The sequence below is a fragment of the Eleutherodactylus coqui genome, chromosome 9 (genome assembly GCF_035609145.1).
Source record: "Eleutherodactylus coqui strain aEleCoq1 chromosome 9, aEleCoq1.hap1, whole genome shotgun sequence".
Taxonomy (NCBI): domain Eukaryota; kingdom Metazoa; phylum Chordata; class Amphibia; order Anura; family Eleutherodactylidae; genus Eleutherodactylus; species Eleutherodactylus coqui.
In genome coordinates, this window is record NC_089845.1 from 126,191,546 (window position 1) to 126,216,304 (window position 24,759).

Consider the following 24,759-nt stretch of genomic DNA (forward strand, 5'->3'; position numbering starts at 1 on the left):
AAAGGTCTACCGCGTGGACCCATTAATTGTGAGATGAATGTGGGGACGCCAGAAACGTGCCTCTCTCCTAATCCCGCAGCAGTCGGCTGCGATACACCTGGATCAGGAGCTCGGCCTGTGCCCACACCCTGACTTGGGCCTCCGCATCCTCGCCCGCGTCCACGTCCACGTCCTCTAGGCCTACCCCTACCCCTCAGCATGGTGTATTACCAGTAGTACAGAAACAGAACTCTGTAATTAAATGTGCCGCTTATTGGCCTGTGGTTGGAGGCTGACTTTGCTTACGGAACGCACAGCAGAGGCAGGAAAGAATTTTGCGCAAGCCTGCTGTAACACTTAGATGGCTGCGTATGAATTAGGACAACTACTCCCAGCAGAGACACAGTACAGTCAGGACGGTCACAGGCAGCCCAAATAGATTTTTTTCCCCAAATTATTTTGGAAAAGCCCACTGCCTATATAGACTGGATATGTCTTTCACTGTCCCTGCCTCACCACCACTACTGGCCGTGGACTATGTAAAATTACTGCAGGACGCAATGCTCTGGACGCAATGCTCTGCACGGCCGATATACAAAAAAAAAAAAGTGCAACACTGCAAAAAGCAGCCTCAACAGTACTGCACACGGTCAGATGTGGCCCTAAGAAGGACCGTTGGGGTTCTTGAAGCCTAAAATCACTCCTAACACTCTCCCTATAGCAGCTTCGGCATCAGCAGCACTTTCCCTGATCTCTGTCAGAATGCATCTGTGGCGAGCCGCGGGAGGGGCCGATTTATATACTCGGGTGACACCTGATCTCGCCAGCCACTCACTGCAGGGGGGTGGTATAGGGCTTGAACATCGCAGGGGGAAGTTGTAATGCCTTCTCTGTCTTTCTATTGGCCAGAAAAGCGCGCTAACGTCTCAGAGATGAAAGTGAAAGTAACTCGAACATCGCGTGGTGCTCGCCTCTAGTAACGAGCATCTCGAACACGCTAATACTCGAACGAGTATCAAGCTCGGACGAGTACGTTCGCTCATCTCTAATGCTGGTGTCTCCCATAAACTCTAATGAGAGCTGAGAAAAAAGGGAGGGTGAGGCATTTTAGGAGCGTCCAATGCTGAGAAAAGCTTACAGGAGGCTCTATTTAGGCATTTGAAGTCATTCCGAGCGAGGGATTCCCTACTGCGACATATTTTTTTGCTAAAATGTCGCGCTCGCCTGTGTCAATGGATGAGAAAATGCTAATGATCGCGGAAAATCTCCCATTCATGCGAATTAACGTCCTGCGAAGGAGCCCTTAGTATGAGCATCAAAAAGGGAGCAGGGCTTAGCTTTAGAGGGTGCGGCAAGGTCGCCTGGAGCCAGATCAAGCACTTTGGAGGCCTTTGGGAAACATATTGGGGCATATTTATTATCTTTTGTACGCAGATGTCTAGCAAACAAAGCCACAATTCTGGCGCACACGCAGTACTTCGGGCCATGCAACTTTTTCAAAACATGGGCCGGACTGAGTGTTTGGGGGTGTGGCCATGCACAGCCAATTACATTTACTATAATATACGCCAGAAACGGGAGTACTTTATCGTATCAGCTGTGACCAATGTATTACGAGACGCAAACCTCTTAATACGTTTGTCGGAATTAGCTGGGCACAAGGCTTGCTTAGATTGGTTTGTGAAACACCATTATAAGTAAATAGCCCCACTAGGGTTTTATACTTGATGGGGCCTATTTATTTAGAGCGGCGTTTCATACGCTGGCCCAAGTTAACTTTATGCCCAGTTAATTACCACAAATGTATATAGGCCTGCACCTCTTAACACACTGGCCACATCTGTAGGCAATGCCAGATGGAAACCTAACCCAGCTCCAAGCATAGGTGTCTGCTATAATGAACGCCAGTTTCTGGCATGCACTATAGTAAGTGTGTTGGGCCCTGCATGGCCACACCTCCAACATTATGCCCAGCCCCCGGTTTGCAAAAGTTGCTAGGCCCGACATACTGCGTGTGCACCAGAATTGGACCACTGCCAATTGCCTGGTAATCCAGTACTGGAACCATTTGTGCCCAATACATAATTATCAGGAACGCTGGACTTTTGGGTTTTGGATTGAAGGACCTTCACTTTACGTTTTAAGGGGAACATATTAGGCTGTCTGCAGACGGGCGTAAATTCCGTGGCGGGATTTCCCGCGGAATTTCCACCCGCGGAATTTCCAGCCCCGCGAATTGGGGTAGCCCCAAAAAACATCCAAAGACATCTACGTTACAGTACCGAACACGCTGGAGATACGTAAGTGAGGTGGGCCTCAGGAAAAGATGTGACGTGTGCACATGGGTAGTGACTTAAATGCAGGTCTGCCAATTAAGATACAAACGATCAAGCCAATGCCTTGGAATACATATTCATCCACCAGTTGTAGCAAAGCTGTTGGACAACACTTGCGTTACTTTCGGACTGTGTGCAGGTTACCGCCATTGCTGGGTTAAAACATTTAGTGGGTCACGTGTTCTACAGTTGAAGTGTGTGACTGATCTTTGTGATTGATAGCAGATTGTCATCGTACCCCACTCACGTTAGAGTTAAGCATAGAGTCAGTTAGGTTTTCTAACGTTTCTGAATAACTGCATATTGCGTATCTATTAACAGAAGCTTGAACTGCCAACTTCATCTCCATGTTTATTTGTTATAATAAAAATTATGTATTTCTGTAAGCCCGGTATTCAGCGACTGATTCCTATGTCGCTGTCCCTATTGCAGCAATTGTGCAGGGAATGGAAGGAGGTGGGCTGTGACCATCACATATTGTGGGTGGATCCTCTGTTATCTATATATAGGCAACATAGTAAAGCTGCATTCCCACGAACGTATATCGGCTCGGTTTTCACGCTGAGCCGATATACGGTGTCCTCATCTGCAGGGGGAGGGGAGGATGGAAGAGACAGGAGCAGGAACTGAGCTCCCGCCCCCTCTCCACCCCCTCTTCGCCCCTCAGAGGCTCAGGCTGAGCCAATCAGGGGGCAGGTCTGACTCACACCCCCTTAACACCCACTGTAGGCCGCGCTGAACTCCGTCTGCCGGGACAAGGTAAGTATATATATATTTTTTATTTTTACACATTTCTGGATGAATTGCAGGGAAGGGCTTCTATATTTAAGCCCTTCCCGACAATTCATCCCGCGCACGCCGGCAGCCCATTGCTTTCAGTGGAACCGGCTATAAGCATGTAACCCAGGAGAAGTTTCAGCGGAGTGTCATGCAGGCAGTGATTGTGCTTTGTTGGAGGTAGTGTGGTGCTTAGCTAAGGTATGCATTGCTAATGAGGGTTTTTCAGAAGTAAAAATTGTTGGGAGGGGGGGGGGGCAACTCTTGCCGCTATTGTGGCTTAATAGTGGGACCTGGGAACTTGAGATGCAGCCCAACATGTAGCCCCTCGCCTGCCCTATCCGTTGCTGTGTCGTTCCCATCACTTTCTTGAATTGCCCAGATTTTCACAAATGAAAACCTTAGTGAGCATCGGTGATATACAAAAATGCTCGGGTCGCCCATTGACTTCAATGGGGTTCGTTACTCGAAACGAACCCTCGAGCATCGCGATAATTTCGTCCCGAGTAACGAGCACCCGAGCATTTTGGTGCTCGCTCATCTCTACTAATGTCTATATCCTGTAATATCATAGTGCTCTAGTAAGACATCTAGTTCCCTCCTAAACTCCTCTATGGATTTTGCCATCACCACATCCTCAGGCAGAGAGTTCCACAGTCTCACTGCTCTTACAGTAAAGAACCCCCTTCTGTGTTGGTGATGAAACCTGCTTTCTTCTAGACGTAGAGGATGCCCTCTTGTTAACGTCACAGTCCTGAGTGTTTCCTTTCATTGTAATCCTGCCTGTGATGATAATGAGACAACTGCTGAAAGGTTTTTTGTACAAGCCAGGAAGTTTCAGACTATTATTAGGTTTAGTGGTCAGTGTGAGAACTGCAGGATTTTAATATATTTGAAAAAAAAATCTAGAGTATGACATTGAAAATTTGCAAAAAATTGCTAAAAATGCGTTTAACATAAAAACCTAATTTATACAATGGGTTCTTTTATTGATGACGCATTCCCTTTAGAGAGTCATACATTATTTTCATAGCTTACACATTGATTGATACTAACAAGTTGGAACAGAGATAAAGTCTGTTATCCTATGGACACAGTCCTACCCATTGTGCCTTCACTGTCTGATCAATACCTTCATTTGTTTGTGACATTATGTTGAAAAGTCTGGCACTCACAATAATGACTCCCATTAATTATTAATTAGAGTGGCCATCCCATTTATGGCTTCACTTATCTGCTGATAGATAAGGCCAAACTTTGACCAGGAGGGGAGCATACAGGTGGATAGCAGGCTTTTATCAGGATATGAGACAGCTTATCAGGTTCTAAAACAAAGGTGTCAAAAAAAGGAAGAAAGCAAAACAAAAGAAATTTGACAAATTTGTAAAAAGAGATTTCTAAAAATTATTTAAATAACTATTAATGAAAAATACAATTATAAAGAAGCTGTAATTCATAGAAAATATATGCATTCAGATATAATGACTTTATAGGCCGCCTGCAGACGGCCGGGTTGGATCCGGCTGCGAGAATTCTCGCAGTGGGACCCGAACCGAGCGTCTGCAGAGAGCAGCGTGTCACTCACCTGCTCCCGCGGCCCCGACTCTTTCATGTGCCGGCTGCCGGGCAGCCCGCGCATGTGCAGAGCGGAGCCGGCGGCCGGGGAGTGACGTTTCTGTGCAGGGCTCGAAATAGAGCATACCGCTATTTGTTTGCTGCGCGGGATTTTGCGCGGCCAAATCGCGGCCGTCTGCCTAGGATTGCATTTGTTAATGCAATCCTATGGCTGCTTTTACTGGCGGAAATTCAGCGGGAAATCCCGCCGCAGAATTTCCGCCCGTCTGCAGGCGGCCATAATCTGCAGATTCATAACTGTTTTGTATGTTAGGTAACGGATAAAAAAAAATTCCAAAGGGCGTGTATATTTTAGCCTAAACTTTGAATAAATATACTTAGAATAAACTTTGCAAATAATCTTCAGAGCTCTTTCACATGAGTGTAGCTATTTTCGGTCGTCTGTGTCATCGCCACAGCGTGACCGAAAATCATGTGAACGGGCGCACAAATCTACCGTTTGTGCACCTGTTCAGACAGCCCGAGTACGGCGCATATACGCCGAGCCCGGATTGCCGTCGGGCGGGGGCAGACAGTTTAGCCTCCCCCTTTCCGCCCCCTCAACGGCTCTCAGCAAGGAAAGGGGGCAGGACAGAGTGGAAGCTAGTGTGCTGGCAGTCGACAAGGGGGAGAGAAAGGGCGCGACGGGCAGAAGCTTAGCAACTAGCTCGCACACCACCCCCTCCCATTGCAAACAGCCAGCAAGGGGCGGAGAGAGGAAGGGAAGGGGGTGGGAGTTTAGCAAACACGCTGCTAAACTCCCTCCCACCTCCCTTCTCCGGCAGCTGCCATAGGCTCCCATAAGAGTCAATTGGAGCCGCCGCCGTATTCCGTCCTGGAGATTGTTCCTGAACTATCTTTCCTGGCCGACGTACAAGCGCCCAACCGCAATGCGCTCCTATGCGCTATCTTGGCCAGCTGGGCGCTTTTTACACCACAGGAATACGCCCATCTGAACTGATGCATTGTAAACCAATGCATCAGATGGGCAGCGTGTATATCGGCCGGGCATGAAAGCGCAGCCGATATACGCTCATGTGAATGACACCTAAGGGTGCGTTCATACATTACGGAAACACTGTGGTAAAGCTGCAGTGGGAATATTTACTATAAAGTGAAGGGGATTAAAGCAAATCTTGTTCATATGTTGAGAAAAAAACACTGTAGGTTTCCTGCTGTAACTGTTCTGTAACTCTAAGGCTGGGTTCTCACAGCGCGGATTCTAGGCGGAAATCTCGCGGCTTGGCCGCAGCGAAAAACTGCGAGATTTCCGCCGGGAGAACCACCGCTGCAAAACCCGCGGCGACTTTGAAGCTCTTTCGCTGCGGCCGGCGCTCCCATAGAGGAGAGCACGGCCGCAGCGGGGAAAAAAAATCAACATGCTGCGGCCAGCAAATCCGCGCCGCAGCAGTGGCTTCTGCCGGCTTAGCCGCAGCGGATTTGCCGTCCCGTGGAGACGAGATTTCTGAGAAATCTCTTGCACATGGCTAGCTAATCCCGGGATTAGCGGCCGCATGCGGATTTGCCACGGCGAAATACCGCACGGAATTTCCGCGGCAAATCCGCCCCGTGTGAACCCAGCGATATTGCTCCAGATCTGCTGCAGAAATTCTGCAACTAATCCACAGCATTTCGGCAACGTGTCAACACACACTTCGGCCTTATTGACTCGACCGTATGCATTTATACATTCCCCCGTATCCACTATATACTCGCATAAAGAATTGCCGAGATCGAGTCCTGATCTTAATTAGCGTATTTCATGCCATTCACATGGGCGGCTGCAGCAGATAGGCAAGAAAAAATTCACTGAAGCAAAGAAATCCATCGATCGCCCCAAATCCTCGGAATAACTAATAATGCTTAAATTGGGCTGGCTGTCTTCTTTTCCCAGTGTTGTATGCAGGGTAAATCTCTCCCCTTCCCTTTTTTACAGCTTCCATTGAAGTCTATGGGAGCTCCCTGCGTATCTCGGCAAAAGATAGTGCAAGACCTATCTTTTCACGGCGCGTATAACATTGGCGACTGAAAACGGTCGCGCATGTGCTATTATTTCCGGCACGAGTTTTTTGCACGCCCAAAAATCATTTATCTGAATTAATACATTGGAATCCAATGGCTGCGGGCACGGGTGGAAACCGCTGCGGGATTCCACACTTGGAAACCGTGCGTGCCTGTGGACATGAGGACTTAAAGGAGATGTCCCGAGGCAGCAAGTGGGGTTATACACTTCTGTATGGCCATAATAATGCACTTTGTAATATACATTGTGCATTAATTATGAGCCATACAGAAGTTATAAAAAGTTTTTTACTTACCTGCTCCGTTGCTAGCGTCCTGGTCTCCATGGTGCCGACTAATTTTTGGCCTCCGATGGCCAAATTAGCCGCGCTTGCGCAGTCCGGGTCTTCTGCTGTTCTCTATGGGGCTCCGTGTAGCTCCGTGTAGCTCCGCCCCGTCACGTGCCGATTCCAGCCAATCAGGAGGCTGGAATCGGCAGTGGACCGCACAGAAGAGCTGCGGTCCACGAAGATAGAGGATCCCGGCGGCCATCTTCAGCGGTAAGTATTGAAGTCACCGGACCGCCGGGATTCAGGTAAGCGCTGTGCGGGTGGTTTTTTTAACCCCTGCATCGGGGTTGTCTCGCGCCGAACGGGGGGGGGGTTTAAAAAAAAAAAAACCCGTTTCGGCGCGGGACATCTCCTTTAAGGCATGCATTTCATACAGTGTTTCCATATTTTTGTCCACCCCCTGTACATGTGCAACAAACTTTAAAGCTTGCTGCAGATGGAACTTGCCTCCATCTGCAAGCAGGAAGGATATTAGTCGTCTATTAATGATACGCATTTACAGCATACAGAACATTTCTGAGGAAGCCCCCTCCCCGATACATGAAGCAGATGCTCTTTATTACTGCTGCTGGCACATGATTACAAAGTCACAATAATCCCTCTGCAAACATTATATTAAGCTCTGCCTTGTGCAAACACCCTGAGATAATGGAGCTGACATTTCCATCATGGAGCCTATCGGCCCGTAAGCTGCTGCAATGATGCCATTGTGAAGTTGGGTGGTGTTACGTGTGATGGCGCGGCAGTGATCGGCAGAGGAAGAGGCAGCACACATCTTTACAAGACAACTGAAGCTTACTTAACAAAACGGGTTATTAGTATTATTTATAGTACCAGTGTTTCTGGTGGAGCAATGTGCCACTTATAATATAATACAGTAAATGAAATCACATGTAACTCATGGAAGGACCTGTGATGACCCTTGGAATTGGTCAAAATATTGAAGGAGCTGTGATGACGTTACTGTCATGTGATCAGGGGCGGAGCATGTAACTCACTCAATCACTCACTCACAGACAAGTGGTTGTTAGTACTTTGATTAAGGACAAATTAATTAAACGTTTCGCTAACATCAAATGGCATAACTCATAATATTCGGGTACGCAGCATTTGGAAATATGGTAGCAGCAAGTCACCCATGTCGACTTCTGGCCTTATTCACATGCGCCCACTGCCTACTCCTACTCATGGCTTGCCCTCTTCCACCCTTACACCAGGAACGCCTGACATTGTAGATGTCACAATTTGCTTCAGGTCTTCTTGGCTCTGTCACCTTCTCTTAAACTGGTTGTGCCATTACATGTGGTATTAATGCACAATTCCCACGTTTTCTACACATTACATTACATATGAGAACAGACATAACCTAGTTCGATACAATTCACTCCTTTTCCTCAATTACTACTCCAGGCCTGCATGCTAACCAACACTAGTCTCTAATAGGTGTGCCCACCTTTACGTTGGAGACCTCACTTACTCCCATTGGCAGGAGGTGCGCCTCATCCACATGAGGATCTCCTTGTCACAACTACATAACTTCAGCTTCATTCTCTCCTGACGGAACGTCAGCGGGTTCTTCCAACTCATAGCCTCCATCCTCAGCCATGAGTAGCCCCTCTCAGACCGCTGGCTGCTCAGTCCCGCACTTGGTTCAGCTTGCGATCTTGTCTGGCAACGGCCTCCACCACTTCCTCGGCCTCCATCCGCACTGCTCCAGCTGTGTCACTGCTGCTGCTGCTCATCTCTGCGTCCCCGATAACAACAACCTGTGACGCAGCACAGTCCCTTTTTATACGGCGCCTCCCGACACCTCTAGAATCTTCAGGCAGCTTCTTGGGTGGCAAGGATTAGCACAAATATTTGCACAAGTGCATAAACATTCGTATGAGTGCATGGATCTTTACCCTTACGTTCACATCTTCACATGGCCCTTTTCCCTATAATTGTGCCAGGTTGAATAAGCACCATGGCCTAGGAAACCAGGCCCGAAATGGAAGTGGCGATAAGTAGGTTAAAAGTACTAAGGAGCACTTTATGACAGTATAATGTCATTTTATGGCACCAAGAGAGTACTTCTGGGCACTGTTTGGTGCTAATATAAGGGGGTGGTACTGTAACCCTTATAGTTTAAGTGGGATCTGAAGTAACTACCCTGTTGTTTTTCTTTGTATGCTGTTTTATTCCATGGGTCTGGCCTGACCTCTTCTGGTTAACCTGAGTATTGTTATTCTAAACTGTATTTACACTGTTTAGTTATATAGGGTTTTTTTGATTGGCAGTGGCTGAACATGTGGGGCGTGCTGACCCAGGGATTACACACACACAATATAAAATGTGTATGCTATATCTAGGATGCAGAAGAACATCAGAGACTTTCCAGTAAGATGGGTTTGATGCCAGTTGAGCTACTCTACCAGGCCTTCTGGCACAGCACTGAACTTTGTTCTAGTACCCAGGTTGTGATCGCTGAGGGCAGGATTGTCTGTGACAGAGAATCTTCTCCAGGAATTAAAATTGGAGGTGAAACCAAGCTGCACTAAAGACCTGGTGTCCACCACTTCCATGAGTCCAACCACGGCTATTTGGCACATCTTTGACCATGATGACGATTTATCCGTTCAGTTGTTGCCAACTTTTGGTCACCTTCTGGATCAGCATACGCCATGCTTCTCTGTCTTTGGCCGCTTCCTTCAGATTTTCCACAGTCATGTTCGTGTCAACCTTGATTGTGTCTCGCCAGCGTGTTCTTTGGCGTCCTCTTCTTCTGGACCCACTGACTTGGCTGAGTATTAATGTTGTTTCTAGAGAATTGGCTTGAATGACATGACCAAAGTAGGAAAGCCGTTGTTTGGTGATTTAGCTTTTCTAGTACTTTTGGTCGGACACGGTCTAGGATCACCTTATTTGTGACCATCTCTGTCAATGGTATGCGCAGCATACGCCGCTGGCACCACAGCTCAAGAGGCCTCGATCCTTCTGCCTACTTTCTTGAGTGTCCAGATTTCGCTGCATATGTAGATATTGCATTGATTATTCGGATCTTTGTTGTAATGCTGATGTCTTTGCTCTTCCATATCTTTTCCATTCCTTGCATTGACTACGACCAATGCCAATTCTTCATTTGATTTCAGACCCCGATTCGCCACTGCAGTCGATCTTGGATCCAAGGAAAGTGAAATCTTGGACTGATTCAATTTCTTCATTGTCGATTGTTCTGTGTGGTACAATATTGCGTGCTGCCGTCAGCATTTGTGTTTTCTAAACCCCTTCCCGCTCCATGACGTACCTGTACGTCATGGGAGCCTGGTACTTCCCGCAACATGACGTACCAGTACGTCATCGGGATAGCGCGGAGATGCGCCCCCCGCTGTTAACCCCTTCCCTGCCGAGATCCAAGTAGATTGTGGCAGGGAAAGAGTTCACAGAGGGAGCGCACTCCCTCTGCGTCTTCGGCCAGCTCTCGCGATGTTATCGCGAGAGCCCGGCCTGTCGTCATGGCAACAGGACACCAGACACTGGTGTCCTGTGTTGCTAGCGCCTATGATCGCTGTATAAGCGATAAGGCATGGCAGGGCAGCAGCTCTGCCATGCCTTATCACAGCGATCATAGGTACAGTGCTGCAAGTCCCTCAGAGGGACTCAAATTGTGTAAAAAAAAGATTAAAAAATGTAAAAAAAGAAAAATTTTAAAAAACATTTAAAAAAACCTCTTTTTTTGTGCTTTTTTAATATTCGCATAAAAAAAGGTAAATAAAAATTAAAACCCTGCATATTTGGTATTGACGCGTCCGTAACAACGTTTACAAAAAGTTGAACACCCTTTTTATTTTGTATGGCAGAAAGCGTAAAAAAAACCCCCAAAAAACAGAGGCAAAATACTAATTTTTAGCGTTTTGCCTCCCAAAAAATGCAATAAAAGTGATCAAAAAAGCCATACATTCCCCAAAATGGTACCAATAAAAGCTACAGCTCGTCCCGCAAAAAATAATCCCTTATAGAGCTCCGTACATAAAAAAATTAAAAAGTTACAGGACTTTGAATGCAGCGATAGGGAAAAACAAAGATTTCCAAAAAAAAAGGTGTTTTATTGCAAAAAAGTGTAAAAACCTAAAACAAGTATAAGAATTTTGGTATCGTTGTAACCGTACCGACCCACAGAAAAAATGTAGTGTGTCATTTATGCTGCATGATTAACGCAGTAAAAAAAATAATAAAGAATCTATGGCAGAGTTGATGCGTTTTCTCTCTCTGTTATCATAAAAAAATAATAAAAGTTTTATGATATAGCCTATGTACCCAAAAGTGGCACCGATAAAAACTACAGTTCGCCATGCAAAAAACAAGCCCTTATACGGCCGCGTCGACGGAAAAATAAAAAAGTTATGGCTTTTGAAAAATAGAGATGGAAAAATACCAAAAATCGCTTGGTCCTCAACGCCAAAATAGGCCGTGTCATTAAGGAGTTAATATTGAGATACAGTCCCATGTGTTCGCTTTCTTCTTTGACTCTTCGAATTAGTTATACAAGGTCCTTTTCATTTGCAGCAAGTAGAGTTCGGAAGCATATTGAAGATTGTTTATGTTCCTTCCATCAATTTTCACTCCGATTGGGGATTCATCTGGGTTGCATCGCCTTATGATCACTTGGGCATACAACAGGGCTGAGGATAGAATGCAGCCTTGTTAGACGCCTTTCCTGATTTCAAACTAGTCAGTGTTACCAAAAGCAGTCGTGACTGCGGCTACTTGGTTTTCATTAAATGATCTTGTCAATTCTTCCAGATGCTCTGATATTCCCATTTGCTTTAAGCATTTCCACAGCTTGTCATATTCAACACAAACGCTTTGCTGTAGTCGATGAAGCACAGGTATATGTCCTTTTTGTGTTCACGCGTCTTCGCCATGACGCAGCGCAAGTTTGCAATTGGGTCTCTGGTTCCACGTCCTCTGCAGAACCCAGCTTGAACATCAGGGAGTACCTCTTTAATGAAGGAGGCCATACATTTTTGAATGATCTTTAGTAGAGATGAGTGAGTATACTCGCTAAGGCACATTACTCAAGCGAGTAGTGCCTTAGCCGAGTATCTCCCCACTCGTCTCTAAAGATTCGGGGGCTGGCGCGGGTGACAGGTAAGTTGTGGCGGGGAGCCGGGGTGAGCCGGGGGGGGGGGGGGGGGGAGAGGGAGAGAGAGATCTCCCCTCCGTTCCTCCCCGCTCTCCCCCGCCCCCGCCGGCCCCCGAATCTTTAGAGACGAGTGGGGAGATACTCGGCTAAGGCACTACTCGCTCGAGTAATGTGCCTTAGCGAGTATACTCACTCATCACTAATCTTTAGCAGAATTTTGCTTGCGTGACTTATAAGAGTGATGGCCCGAATATTGCCACACTCTTTTGCATCACCTTTTTTTGTAAATTGGGACAAAAACTGATCTTGTCCAGTCCTTTGGCCATTGTTTGGTCTTCCAGATCTGTCTACCTCTGACCATAGGCAGCTGTTAAGGAGGCTTGCACCAGATTCTGACCCACCCATTAGAACGGTACAACATTAATATGAATCCATCTGACCAAGCGATGTTTCTCAACTGCTCAGTGATCAAAATTTTTGCACTCTTTAGCCCACTGGAGTCTTGACTAAGGGACAATAAGTTGTGCATTCGGACATGTTAGTTGGAGCACCAGCATTGTATTTGGGTGCTCTTGCCTGTGCATTGGCTGTTGTATGTTTGTCAGAACAATTCCTGACATCCTCCTCTTACCCCTTTTGTCGATCAGTTGTTTCCGTCCACAGGATCCCATTTTGCTGGATGTTTTATATCATTCCCACCATTCTCTGTATATTCTCTGCATGGCTGCATGAGAGAACCAGACAGTGTATGAAATCTGGGTCTCGGCTAGTCTAGCACCGATGACCCGGCCTCATTGGGAGTCGCTCAGATCGCTGGATTTTCCCATCTAATGTGGATTTACACTGAAACTGATCCACAGAAAACTTGTCACATGATTTTATGCTGCACTCCGGGGTCATTAGTCCAATTTCCAAACAGGGAAACAACAATCGCGAGAGGGCCAGGGTCCTAAATAAAATGTCCATTCAATATATTACATGCTTTATCTGGGCACCATATAATTTTATCTGGTTGCTGTACGGCACTGTTTATATGGACACTGTGTGGCTGATGGAAACTATTTTTTTCTTGGCACTACCGGTATATGAGCACTGTCTGGGGTTGCGTACTGCAATTAATTGTTCACATTATCACAATGATAATACTGTGAGTAGTAAACTGATTAGACTGCTTGGATAATGGAGCTACAAATCACAATTTTGCTGCTGGCTCCACGTACTTCTAGTTACGAGACCATTCAGTGCAAGAACAACGAACTGTGTATATACCCTGTGAAACACTTGTATTATCCTAAAGTCACTGAGCTTTAAGATTGATACATATATATTCATGTTAGATACTTTAAAGGGAATCTGTCACTATGTTTTGCAAATCTGACTGAGAGCATCATAAGATAGTGCCCGCCACCCTGATTACAGTGATATGTCTGTTGTATATATCTGTGCAGTTGTTTTGGAGACCCCTGCATTTCATTAGTAGCAGCCCAACACAGAAGTAGTCCTGCATATTCATGAGCTGTAGATAGCCACACCCACCCTAACCTCCAGCCAATGATTGGCAACTCTCTCACTATGCACAGTAATAAGCAAATAGCTGTCAATCATTACTGGAGGGAAGAGTAGGTGGGTATTAGTGTATCTTGTCGCCACCTGAAGTTGAGGTGGAGTCAAGATACTGAGTGTTTGACAGGGGGTTGCCGCCCCCTGTTCCTGATTGGCTGTCTGGCTGTGTGCTCATCCTGCCACTCACAGGTCCTGTATCCCCGTCCTGGCCCAGATAGCTCCTGTAGGCAGCAGCGTGCAGCAAGGTGACACGCGGTGGTCGGGAGCTATGAGCACTGCTGCCGACCGGACTATGCAGTTCACGAAGGTCAGAGCGGCCGTTATTCAGTTTACCCCGCTGCTGTGCCAGGGAGCAGTGGCGATGAGACCTGAACTGCGATGCTGTGGAAGGGAGGGCTGAGCGCCGGCGGTCTGCACTTCACAGCGACGTATGGGTGAGCAATGCAGAGTCCCGGAGGGGCCCTGCTTAATTCCCTGAGAGCAATGGTGGAATCTGCGGTCCAGGTATCTTTGTGTAGGAGCCTTAAGTGTTGCACAGCGCCTGGGTACAGCAGCAGATTCTCGGACACCAATGGCGGCAGCAGCGGGCCAGCAGTGTATGTGCAGCAACCTTAAAGGGGTTGTCCCGCGGCAGCAAGTGGGTCTATACACTTCTGTATGGCCATATTAATGCACTTTGTAATATACATTGTGCATTAATTATGAGCCATACAGAAGTTATAAAAAGTTTTATACTTACCTGCTCCGTTGCTGGCGTCCTCGTCTCCATGGTGCCGACTAATTTTCGCCCTCCGATGGCCAAATTAGCCGCGCTTGCGCAGTCCGGGTCTTCTGCTTTCTTCTATGGAGCCTTTCGTGCAGGATGCCGGCTCCGTGTAGCTCCGCCCCGTCACGTGCCGATTCCAGCCAATCAGGAGGCTGGAATCGGCAATGGACCGCACAGAAGAGCTGCGGTCCACGGAGGAAGAGGATTCCGGCGGCCATCTTCACAGGTAAGTATAGAAGTCACCGGAGCGCGGGGATTAAGGTAAGCGCTCCGGTAAGCTTTCTGTACGTCCCTGCATCGGGGTTGTCTCGCGCCGAACGGGGGGGGGGGGTTGAAAAAAAAAAAAAACCCGTTTCGGCGCGGGACAACCCCTTTAAGCGTGCAGAGGGGGGCCTAGCAGCGGGCCAGCAGTGTATGTGCAGCAGCCTTAAGCGTGCAGAGGGGGGCCTGCATTAATGAAACGAGCACAGTGCTTGCTCCACAGACACACTGTGGGATACAGCAATTTCCTACAGGCTGGACGCCGGTGACTACAGGACCTGTGAGGGGCAGGACGGGGAGACAGCCGGACAGCCAATTAGGAGAAGAGGGTGGCAACCCCCGGTCAAACACTCAGTATCTTGACTCTACCACAACTTCCAGTGGCGTCAAGATGCACTAATACCAAGTAGGTGTCGCCAGCCTACAATTTATGAATATTCAGGACTACTTTAAGTAGTCCTGTATGTATGTGCTGCCACTGATAAACTGCAAGTTTCTCTAAAACTACTGGACAGATTTACACAGGAGACATATCACTATAATTACTGTGAAAGGCACTACTTTATGCTGCCCTCAGATAGGGTGAAAAAGATGATGAGAGAGTCTCTTTAGAGGGGTTTTGTTATTAAAACAAAACTCTGTTCCCCAGCCGGGCCCTGCCTAAAATAAAAAACAAGGGTATACTCACCCCTCCAGAAAGATGGCTTTTCTCGCTCATGTAAACACTATGTGCGAGAAAGGTAGGGCAAGGCCTATTTTTTCTCACGAGTAGTAATATTGCGGGCGAGAAACACAGATGAGAAAACGAAACCATTGAAATCAATGGCTTTGTTTCGTCACTTTTTACGGATGTGATTTTCGTGCCTGCAAAACGTTCCAAAATCACGGCCATCTGTTTAAGCATTTACATAAATGTAATGCGCTTTCAGTGCCGTTAGAACAACCGCCTGCCATAATGTGCTCAATATGTTCTAATACCGCCAGTAATTCGTGATCGAATATTCCTTACTAATAAATGCATATTTTTTTTCAGCCAACTATCAAGCACCATCATGATTTTGATGCAGATAGAGATGCCAAGAAACTGCACAAGGCTTGTAAAGGAATGGGTAGGTATCTCATATATAAACCGTTCCACAGATCTGGTTGTGATTGTTCCCAGCAAGAGAAACCTTGTAGATATGATACCTTTTAATGGCTAACAAAAATACATGATGTTAACATGAGCTTTCTAACCTCTCAGGATTCTTCCTCAGGCATAATGAAATAGATCCGAAGAGGCATGCATATATATACACACATACTTATGATAAGGCACAGACATAGATGTGATTAATTTGCACTTAAAAGAATACTACAACAGGATGAGTAAAGAAATAAATGTAGTTGTCACAGGATGTGTAACCGAGATGTAACTCACAGTACTTGGACCCCAATGCAAAATCTGTAGCAGCCCTCACCTACCATGTGCCACTTATAATACTGATGTTGTCTTATGAGGAATATGCGCCACGAGGACCCCTCCCCCTTGGATCTGGGTGCATGTCTTATCTCTCACACTTTAGTTAGACCCCTGATGTATAAAATGCAGCTAATACATACATTTAGGTTTAACACTCTATGGGGGCACATACGCAGGACCGCTTTAAAACCCAAATGGACCCAGTGCACACATATTAAAACGGGGGCCCCTCCACTACTGTCCTGCCCCTCCATCCCAAAACTTTTATTAGTGACATAACAACTCACTCATAGTCATTTAATCCAGGCCCAGCAAGCTTTACTGCGATTTTTGTTCACCTTCGGTTCAGGAAGTCACGTGTCCATCCAAACACATGACCGCTGCGGCCAGTTGGTGACTGCAACGAGCACTGAAACCAGTGATTGGCCACAGTGGTCATGTGCGTGAGTGGAGACCAGAAAGGTGCAGAGTAGAGATGAGCGAGCGTACTCGGAAAAGCACTACTCGCTCGAGTAATTTGCTTTATCCGAGTATCGCTGTGCTCGTCCCTGAAGATTCGGGTGCCGGCACGGAGCGGGGAGCTGCAGGGGAGAGCGGGGAGGAACGTTGGGGAGATCTTTCTCTCCCTCTCTCCCGCCCGCTCTCCCCTGCTCCCCGCTGCGACTCACCTGTCAGCCGCAGCGGCACCCGAATCTTCAGGGACGAGCACAGCGATACTCGGATAAAGCAAATTACTCGAGCGAGTAGTGCTTTTCCGAGTACGCTCGCTCATCTCTAGTGCAGAGACATGCAGTAAGTGAGTATAGCCTTTTATTAATTTTCAAACTCCTCAATACTCTGCAACTGCATCCGTGTCCTGAAGACGTGACTACAGATGAAATGGGTAGTACTACTAGTAGCCTGGTGCTACCAGGGAACTTGGGGCACATGCACAGTTTACCCTACGGTTAAAGTGGCCCTGCACATAGGGTCTTGCTTTTTATGTTCTTCCAATCATGCCATGATGTGCTACAAATGACATTGCAAGTGTATGTCAGAGAGAAGTCTACTCCTATGAACCTGCCTTCAGCTAACGAGCATTCACATTGATCAGATGAGTGCTTCAGGTTCTTTGTATTAACGATTAAGTTCTCAGCACCCGGACTCACAGCAATCGAAACATTTAACATGTCCAAAAATTGTCCACGTTTTTGGGAAAGCACAGTTACATTTTAAAGGCCCTTTTACGTAGGCACAATGAACATTGTGGGTAGGGAAATAAGTTTGATAGGAAAACCCCCTTATTAGGTCTATTCCCCCACCGGAGCACCTTACTGAATGGAATAGGATATGTACAGTATAGCTTTATTCCTAACTAGTGTTACCTTTCCTTGTATTTATATAACTGCTGTCTATAGTTTGGTGTATAGCGCCCCCTGGTGATAAATTTGTATATTGCCACAGAATTTATAATCCTGTCAAATGCGACTCATTAGCAACAAATTGACTGATATCAGCAATGAAGCCACATCATTGTCTATTGCCAAAGAACATCTGGTAGAATTTTAAATGTCATGCCAAAAATCTTGGTGAACTTTAAAGGGGTTATTCTCCAAAAATCATCTATCACCTGTTCACTGGGGGCCCCCATGGTCATGAGAACAGCTCATTCCAGTTCACCGGGTGAATGGAATGATGGTGTGCATGCCAGGAACTGATGGAGATGCTCAAATGCTGTGCTCGGCAGGCTCCATAGACAGTGAATGGAACGGTGGTCACATATGTACTCCTGCGCTCCATGCGTCTGGCAGATTTCGGATGTGCCATTCTTCCGATCAAGGATAAGACTTCATCTTCCTTGCATCACAAATAAAATGACGAATTGCGCTAGTCGCAGCACAATGTTAAGTATGGATAAGCAAAGACATAAGCATTGCAACGAAATACCAGATAGTTAACGCAATCATCTTCCCAATCACAACTTACGGCTGCGAAACGTGGACACTGAAGAAAATGGACCAGAGGAAGATTGATGCCTTCAAACTTTGGTGCTGGAGGAAATTCCTATAAATTCATTAGACCGCCATAATCACGAACAAAACAGTCCTAAAACGCATCAAACCAATTTTTTTTATTGAAAGGCAAAATAACAAAACAGAGACTCTCATACTTCAGCCACGTAATGCGAGCTAATTCATTAGAAACATCGGAAACGCTCAGAGTGGTCAGCGGCAAAAGAAGACACGGCGTCAAAGAATGCGCTGGTTTAATAGTATCAAAGCCGACACCAACATGCAAATAATCGGGCTGAAAGAAGCCGTACAAAGCAGAACTGCGTGGAGAGGGCGGATGCATAAAGTGTTCGAGTCGGAGATAGATATTAGATAGATAGATAGATAGGAGATAGATAGATAGATAGGAGATAGATAGATAGATAGATAGATAGATAGATAGATAGATAGATAGATAGATAGATATGGGATAGATAGATAGATAGATATGAGATAGATAGATAGATATGGGATAGATAGATATATGAGAGATAGATGGATAGATAGATAGGTAGATAGTATAGAGATAGTGTATAGAGAGAGAGAGAGAGATAGCTATGAGAAAGATAGATAGCTATGAGTAAGATAGATAGATATGAGATAGATAGATAGATATGAGATAAATAGATAGACATGGGATAGATAGATATGAGATAGATATGGGATAGATAGATATGAGATAGATAGATAGATATTAGATAGATAGATAGATAGATAGATAGATAGATATGGGATAGATAGATATGAGATAGATAGATATGGGATAGATAGATATATGAGAGATAGATGGATAGATAGATAGTATAGAGATAGTGTATATAGAGAGAGATAGATAGCTATGAGTAAGATAGTTAGATATGAGATAAAAAGATAGATAGATATGAGATAGATAGATAGATATGAGATAGATAGATAGATATGAGATAGATAGATAGATATGAGATAGATAGATAGATATGGGATAGATAGATATATGAGAGATAGATGGATAGATAGATGGTATAGAGATAGTGTATAGAGAGAGATAGATAGATAGATAGATAGATAGATAGATAAACAGAGCTCCTATGTAGACCAATGTGTAGCTGATCCTCAGTACTCTATTCTCTCTGCCTCCACTTGCATTATCTGAAAATGACCAAGATGTGCTGACAGAAGGGAGTACGGGATGACTGAAGAATCAGACTACACTAGGTTTGTTTGTAGACTGCAGCCATGGCGATACATAGGTCTGTACAAGAGCTGTATACCTGAAACAGTATATTGTTTTATCGAGACTATTTGCAGAGCTGTTTCTTTTTCTGTTGGTTTGAGATGCATTGGAGCACTAGTACACTAGTTGGTTGCAAAAGTGAACATGCCTTTTTTAAACAGTAATTTTAATCCTTTTCGTTCCTAGTGGTAGGTTTCATTGGCTACTATAAGGTGAAATTCTACATTTTTAATTTTACCTAATAACCTATAAAATGTTGGCTAAACGTTGATTTCAAAGAGAAAAAATTAATAATGTCAAACATAGTAAAAGCTACTTATTCTAGGTAAGGAAAGTATTCCAACCTCCTCTGCAAGCTAATATATATATATATATATATATATATATATATATATATGTATTGCTTTTATTTTGCAGGAACTGATGAAAAAGCAATTATTGAAATACTGGCAAATAGATCTTCTGACCAGCGACAGGAAATACAGAGAAAATTCAAGACAATGTATGGCAAGGTACTGTATGCTGTGTGCAGTCTGCTTTGTTGGCGTATGGCTAGGATGTCCAACCGCTGTGACTCTACTGGTTATTGACCTAGCAAAGCCTCATGTTTTACTTAATCTTCCAGCAGCTCCACATAGTTTTTCCGCAGGCCACGTAGTTGACCCATTAGAGCCAATGGCTGGCCTTGCGGCCTCCAGTAGTTATTGATATATTAGCTCTAATGACATTTCCTTCTAGCACGGTGACCCCCCCCCCCCCCCCCCACCACCACCAATATGCAATGAAGTATGTATAAAGTAGATCTCCGCCTTTTTCATCATGTTGTTTTTAAGTCCTAAATTCTGTGCCGATTAATTTTTTAAAGGGGTATTTCAGGATTTTCTTTTCATTGAGGACAGGAACCATTAGAGTTTCATACATTGTGCAGTGCACCAGAAAGGCACAGTGTCTGACTATAACTCCATGCAGAGCCCGATATCACTTCTATGAGATGCCCAAATAATACTGCCAGACAGTTGTCTATTTAACACTACCCAACCAATAAACTACGAAACGAAGATGTATACAATGCAGTTGCTTCTCCATACATTTGACACTAAATGTAGGATCAGGGTCGCAATCTCTGGGTGCCAACATCATTTGAGCTAGTGGCCACTTATCATTACAGCCAGGTGATGTGCCCTATGTGACTGTATACACTCCTAAGCCAGGCACTGAGCACTAGAACCTCCTGCTGTAGGTTTCCTTAAAGGGGTTTTCCAACATCTAAAAAATAGTAGTAGATCGTCAGGGCTTGGCACTATAGTCAAAATTCCCATTCAGTTCAGTTAGAACTATACCTGTAATACTACATCTGTCCACTGCAATGGGAACAGAGCTGTCTGCTTCCTGTAGAAATCAGCATAGTGCATCGACCCCTGAAAATGTACTATTGATGGCCTATCCTGAGGATAGAGTCTCAGTAGTTTACAACTGGACAAACAGATTGCAGTAGAGGCAGAATTACAATCGTAAAATTGATATTGGGACTACTGCAGTTTTACAATAGCAGGTATGTATGAAATGTGCCTATAGTGGCTGTGGGGTCAGAAACGCTATCTTTTCTCCTTAGGGAGAGCACCTAGACGGTGAGTGAGGAGACTCAAATAATCATGCACGCCCTCCTGGGTAATATGCAAATAAGGGAGATGAAATAAAAGCTCTACAATGCCACCTTTTGGAAGGCAGCATTCCTTTAAGCCAAAGTCAGACTTTTTATACAAGCCTTGTAACAATGACCGGGAATTCCCGGTCATTGTTACAAGGCTTGTATAAAAAGTCTGACTTTGGCTTGAAGGAATGCTGCCTTCCAAAAGGTGGCACTGTAGAGGTTTTATTCCATCTCCCTTATTTATAGTGGCTGTAGTACAGTCAAATCTCATGCCATTCTCTAAATCTTGCTCAGCATATATTTTATTTTTCAGGACTTAGACCATGTATTAAAAGGTGAGCTGACTGGTAACTTTGAGAAGACCGCTTTGGCGTTGCTTGACCGGCCTTGTGAATTTGATGCAAAAGAACTCAGAAAAGCCATGAAAGGAGCAGGAACCAACGAATCTCTGCTGATACAAATCCTTTGCACAAGAGCCAACCAGGTACAATGTCCACAAACCGAGCTGGGCCCTCCTAGTTTGTAGCTTTCTAAAAAGCTGTTTGCACCTTCGCTACCATTTTTATTGCTATAATGCTTCTAAATGATATAATGTAACAATTTTGCAAATAATGGGACTTTCTAACGTCATGACGCATTGCAACGTTAAAAAGATGCAAGTGTGTGGAAGCCCTTATGCCGACTTTACTACTCAGCAAAACTGACTCGGCTTGTCAACCAATGCTGGATCCAGTCTCGGTTTCCTTATAAATTCACAGTCTCTTAATTACTTAGCAGGCCTGGCGTGACTCTCTGGGCAATCTCAACAGTTCTCAATTGTATGCACTCACAGTTTTTTAGTGGCATTCTTCTATTCTCTCAGTAATACAGCAGATATACAACTGGAGACCCCACAGCTATGATGATTTGACTTACTGGACGTTCTCAGCTCCTACTTGGAAGCTCCAGAGCTTCTATTGCATCTTACACTTAGGCTGCACCCAGCCTCTTCTACAGAAGGCTTCCAGGGCTTCTCTTGTGGCTCACAACTCAGGCCACACCCAACCTTGCACTAACCTCTTTTACCACCGCCATGGCCAACACAACTACATCTTGCATACCACACCCCACCTTTTGTACCAAACCCAGGCACCATCCTGCAAGGCAAGGGTATTATTGTATCTTGTCTCCACCACAAGTATGGGTGGGAGACCTAGTGATGTGCTGTATCCGCCCAATGTACACCCACAAGCAAGTGATTGGTCGCCTTTAGCAAGGTCCTAGCAGCGTGAGCATTTAGTTTTGCCTGGGATGGAGGGTTAGGGTTAGGGTAAGTTTCAGTGTTAGGCTTACATAATTAGCTATAAATGCTTTCATGTTAGAGCGGGACACAGTAATATGAAAGCATTATCAGCTAATAATGTAACCCTAACACTGAAAGAACCCCTAACCCTCCATCCCAGCCATAACTCATTCCCGATGCTACTAGGCGCTTGCGACAACTTCCCTCCAGTGCCACAGGAGCCGTGAGCGGTGAATGCAGACCGGGGTGGTGAGTACCGGAGCGGAAAAGGGAGACAAGAGGGTAGGGTGAGGACAGCAGCGCAAGCGAGCCCTCAGAAGAGAAGAGAGACGTGGGGAATTGAGTGACAGGAGTGGAGAAGGGAGGCTGGGGGGGGTGAGGACAGCAGCGCAGGATGAGCATGCCTTCAGAAGAGAAGACAGACGTGGGGGAATGAGTGACAGGAGCGGAGAAGGGAGAATGGAGGGGAAGCGGTGAAGACAGGAGCAGCTAGCAGCGCAGGACAAGCGAGCACAGAAGGGAGATGAGTGACATGAGTCGTGAGCGGAGAACGCAGACACTAGGGGGGTGAGGGACAGGAGCAGAGAAGGGAGACCAGGGGGGTTGAGTGGCAGGACCCTAGGGGCCGAAGGACAACAGGAGTGCTAGGACATAGACGGGAGCCAGCCCTGCTGCCAATCAGGAACTGGGGGTGTCACCTGGCTGTCAAGCAGTCTCACCGTTATCGACAAATAATATTCACAAACATGAGTCTAGCTTGTGTGTAATTCTTCCTGCTTTATTTAATAAGTAATTATTTATTAAATAAAGCAGGAAGAATTACACACAAGCTACACTCCTGTTTGTGAATATTAATTGTATGAAGTGCCAGAGCAACAGGATGGCTATAAAGACTTGTGAGTATACCTGCTAACAGGAATCGGGGAGGAGTGATTCGACCAAGGTGGGACAAAAGCCCTTTTTTGAAACCTCACCGTTGTCGACACCCATCACTTCCAGTGTTGACAAGGTACAACAGTACCCAAGGCAAGATGTGCCCTACTATTCGTCAATCACATGCACATCCCACCCAGCATGGGTAACTAAGACTATGAGTAACTAAATAACCAGTTAATATATAATGAACCAGTGCATGTATAAAAATGCATGTGATAGTATAAATAGATTGCTGCACAGTTTAAGAGACTCTACTTGATTCTGCAAGGCCCAGCAAAAGGAGACAGTGTTGTCAAGCACTTCAGATTCCAAAACTATTTGAAACTATGTTGTAACATCCTGAGACCTCCAACAGTATAAGAGAGTTGTCATAAAACTTCCTGCCTTTACTAACTCTTTCCCAGTCTTCACAGCAAAGCTGACAAGTAAGCTGCAGAGAAGAGGAAATGTTGGCTTGTTGTGTGTGTGCTTGTGGCCAATGTGAAAACCGCAATATTTCAATACTCTTTATACGGTTAAGTGCATATGATACATAAGAAAACAAAACCAAAAATAAAATACATATGGTTAAACAATATATAAATATTCTGAAACCTATGTACAATAAAACCTGAGGAAAACCCTAATGAGATGTCATCTGCTGATGATACATTTGTTTTAAAGCAGATATCCAATTTGTTGTTAAACAACTTCATGTTGGACTGCATTGATGATTCAGTATAAAACCAGTTGGAGTCACAAAGAATGGAGGAAAAGGAGAGAGCAGGGACTGTGCATTACTATGAATGAGACCCTGTGACTTATACCATACCGACTGTACATCCTCCTATACTGCATACGGTATATTATTTTATACTGTGCATATCCTCAGTATATCTATCTTTATCTTTCAGCAAATACGAAACATAAAAGAGTCCTACAAGAGATGTAAGTACTGTTACTCCTCCATAGTGATACACTGCAGTGGCTGTATCTTCACGTTACATTGAGATGTCTCCATTTTTCAGTGTTCGATAGAGATTTGGAGTCTGATCTCAAGAGTGAAACCAGCGGTTACTTCAGGAAGATACTTATCTCATTGCTGCAGGTAAGTTATATTATAAGTCATACATATAGTATTGACCTCTTCTGATCAGGGATGATATAAATTAGGCACTCATTACCCGCTGTGTATTATAGGAAAGGAGAGGTCAAGATCTATTACTATTTTAGATTAAAAGGGATTTGTCATCTTCAAGATGAGATGAACGGGTGGTTGCATTTGCACCTTTGGATGTAATCAACAGATGTATCTGAGGCTTCCATAATTTGTTCAGTTGACCACCACTACTTTGTATTATTCAAAAGGCCAAAGTTCATTGATCTCTATCAGTAAATCCTAAGGATCATTCTTCAAGCAAGTCAATAGAGAGA

The 24,759-nt window shown here is 45.2% G+C and overlaps 1 protein-coding gene across 1 annotated transcript in view; it reads left to right on the forward strand.

Moving 5' to 3' along the window:
• Window positions 1-24,759, forward strand: part of ANXA13 (annexin A13) — a 56,259-nt gene that overhangs the window by 12,805 nt on the left and 18,695 nt on the right. Inside the window, exons 2-6 of the mRNA XM_066579031.1 lie at window positions 15,806-15,881; window positions 19,895-19,989; window positions 21,442-21,612; window positions 24,240-24,273; window positions 24,354-24,433. Coding sequence (XP_066435128.1) covers window positions 15,806-15,881; window positions 19,895-19,989; window positions 21,442-21,612; window positions 24,240-24,273; window positions 24,354-24,433 — 456 coding nt within the window. The remainder of the gene's footprint in view (window positions 1-15,805; window positions 15,882-19,894; window positions 19,990-21,441; window positions 21,613-24,239; window positions 24,274-24,353; window positions 24,434-24,759) is intronic.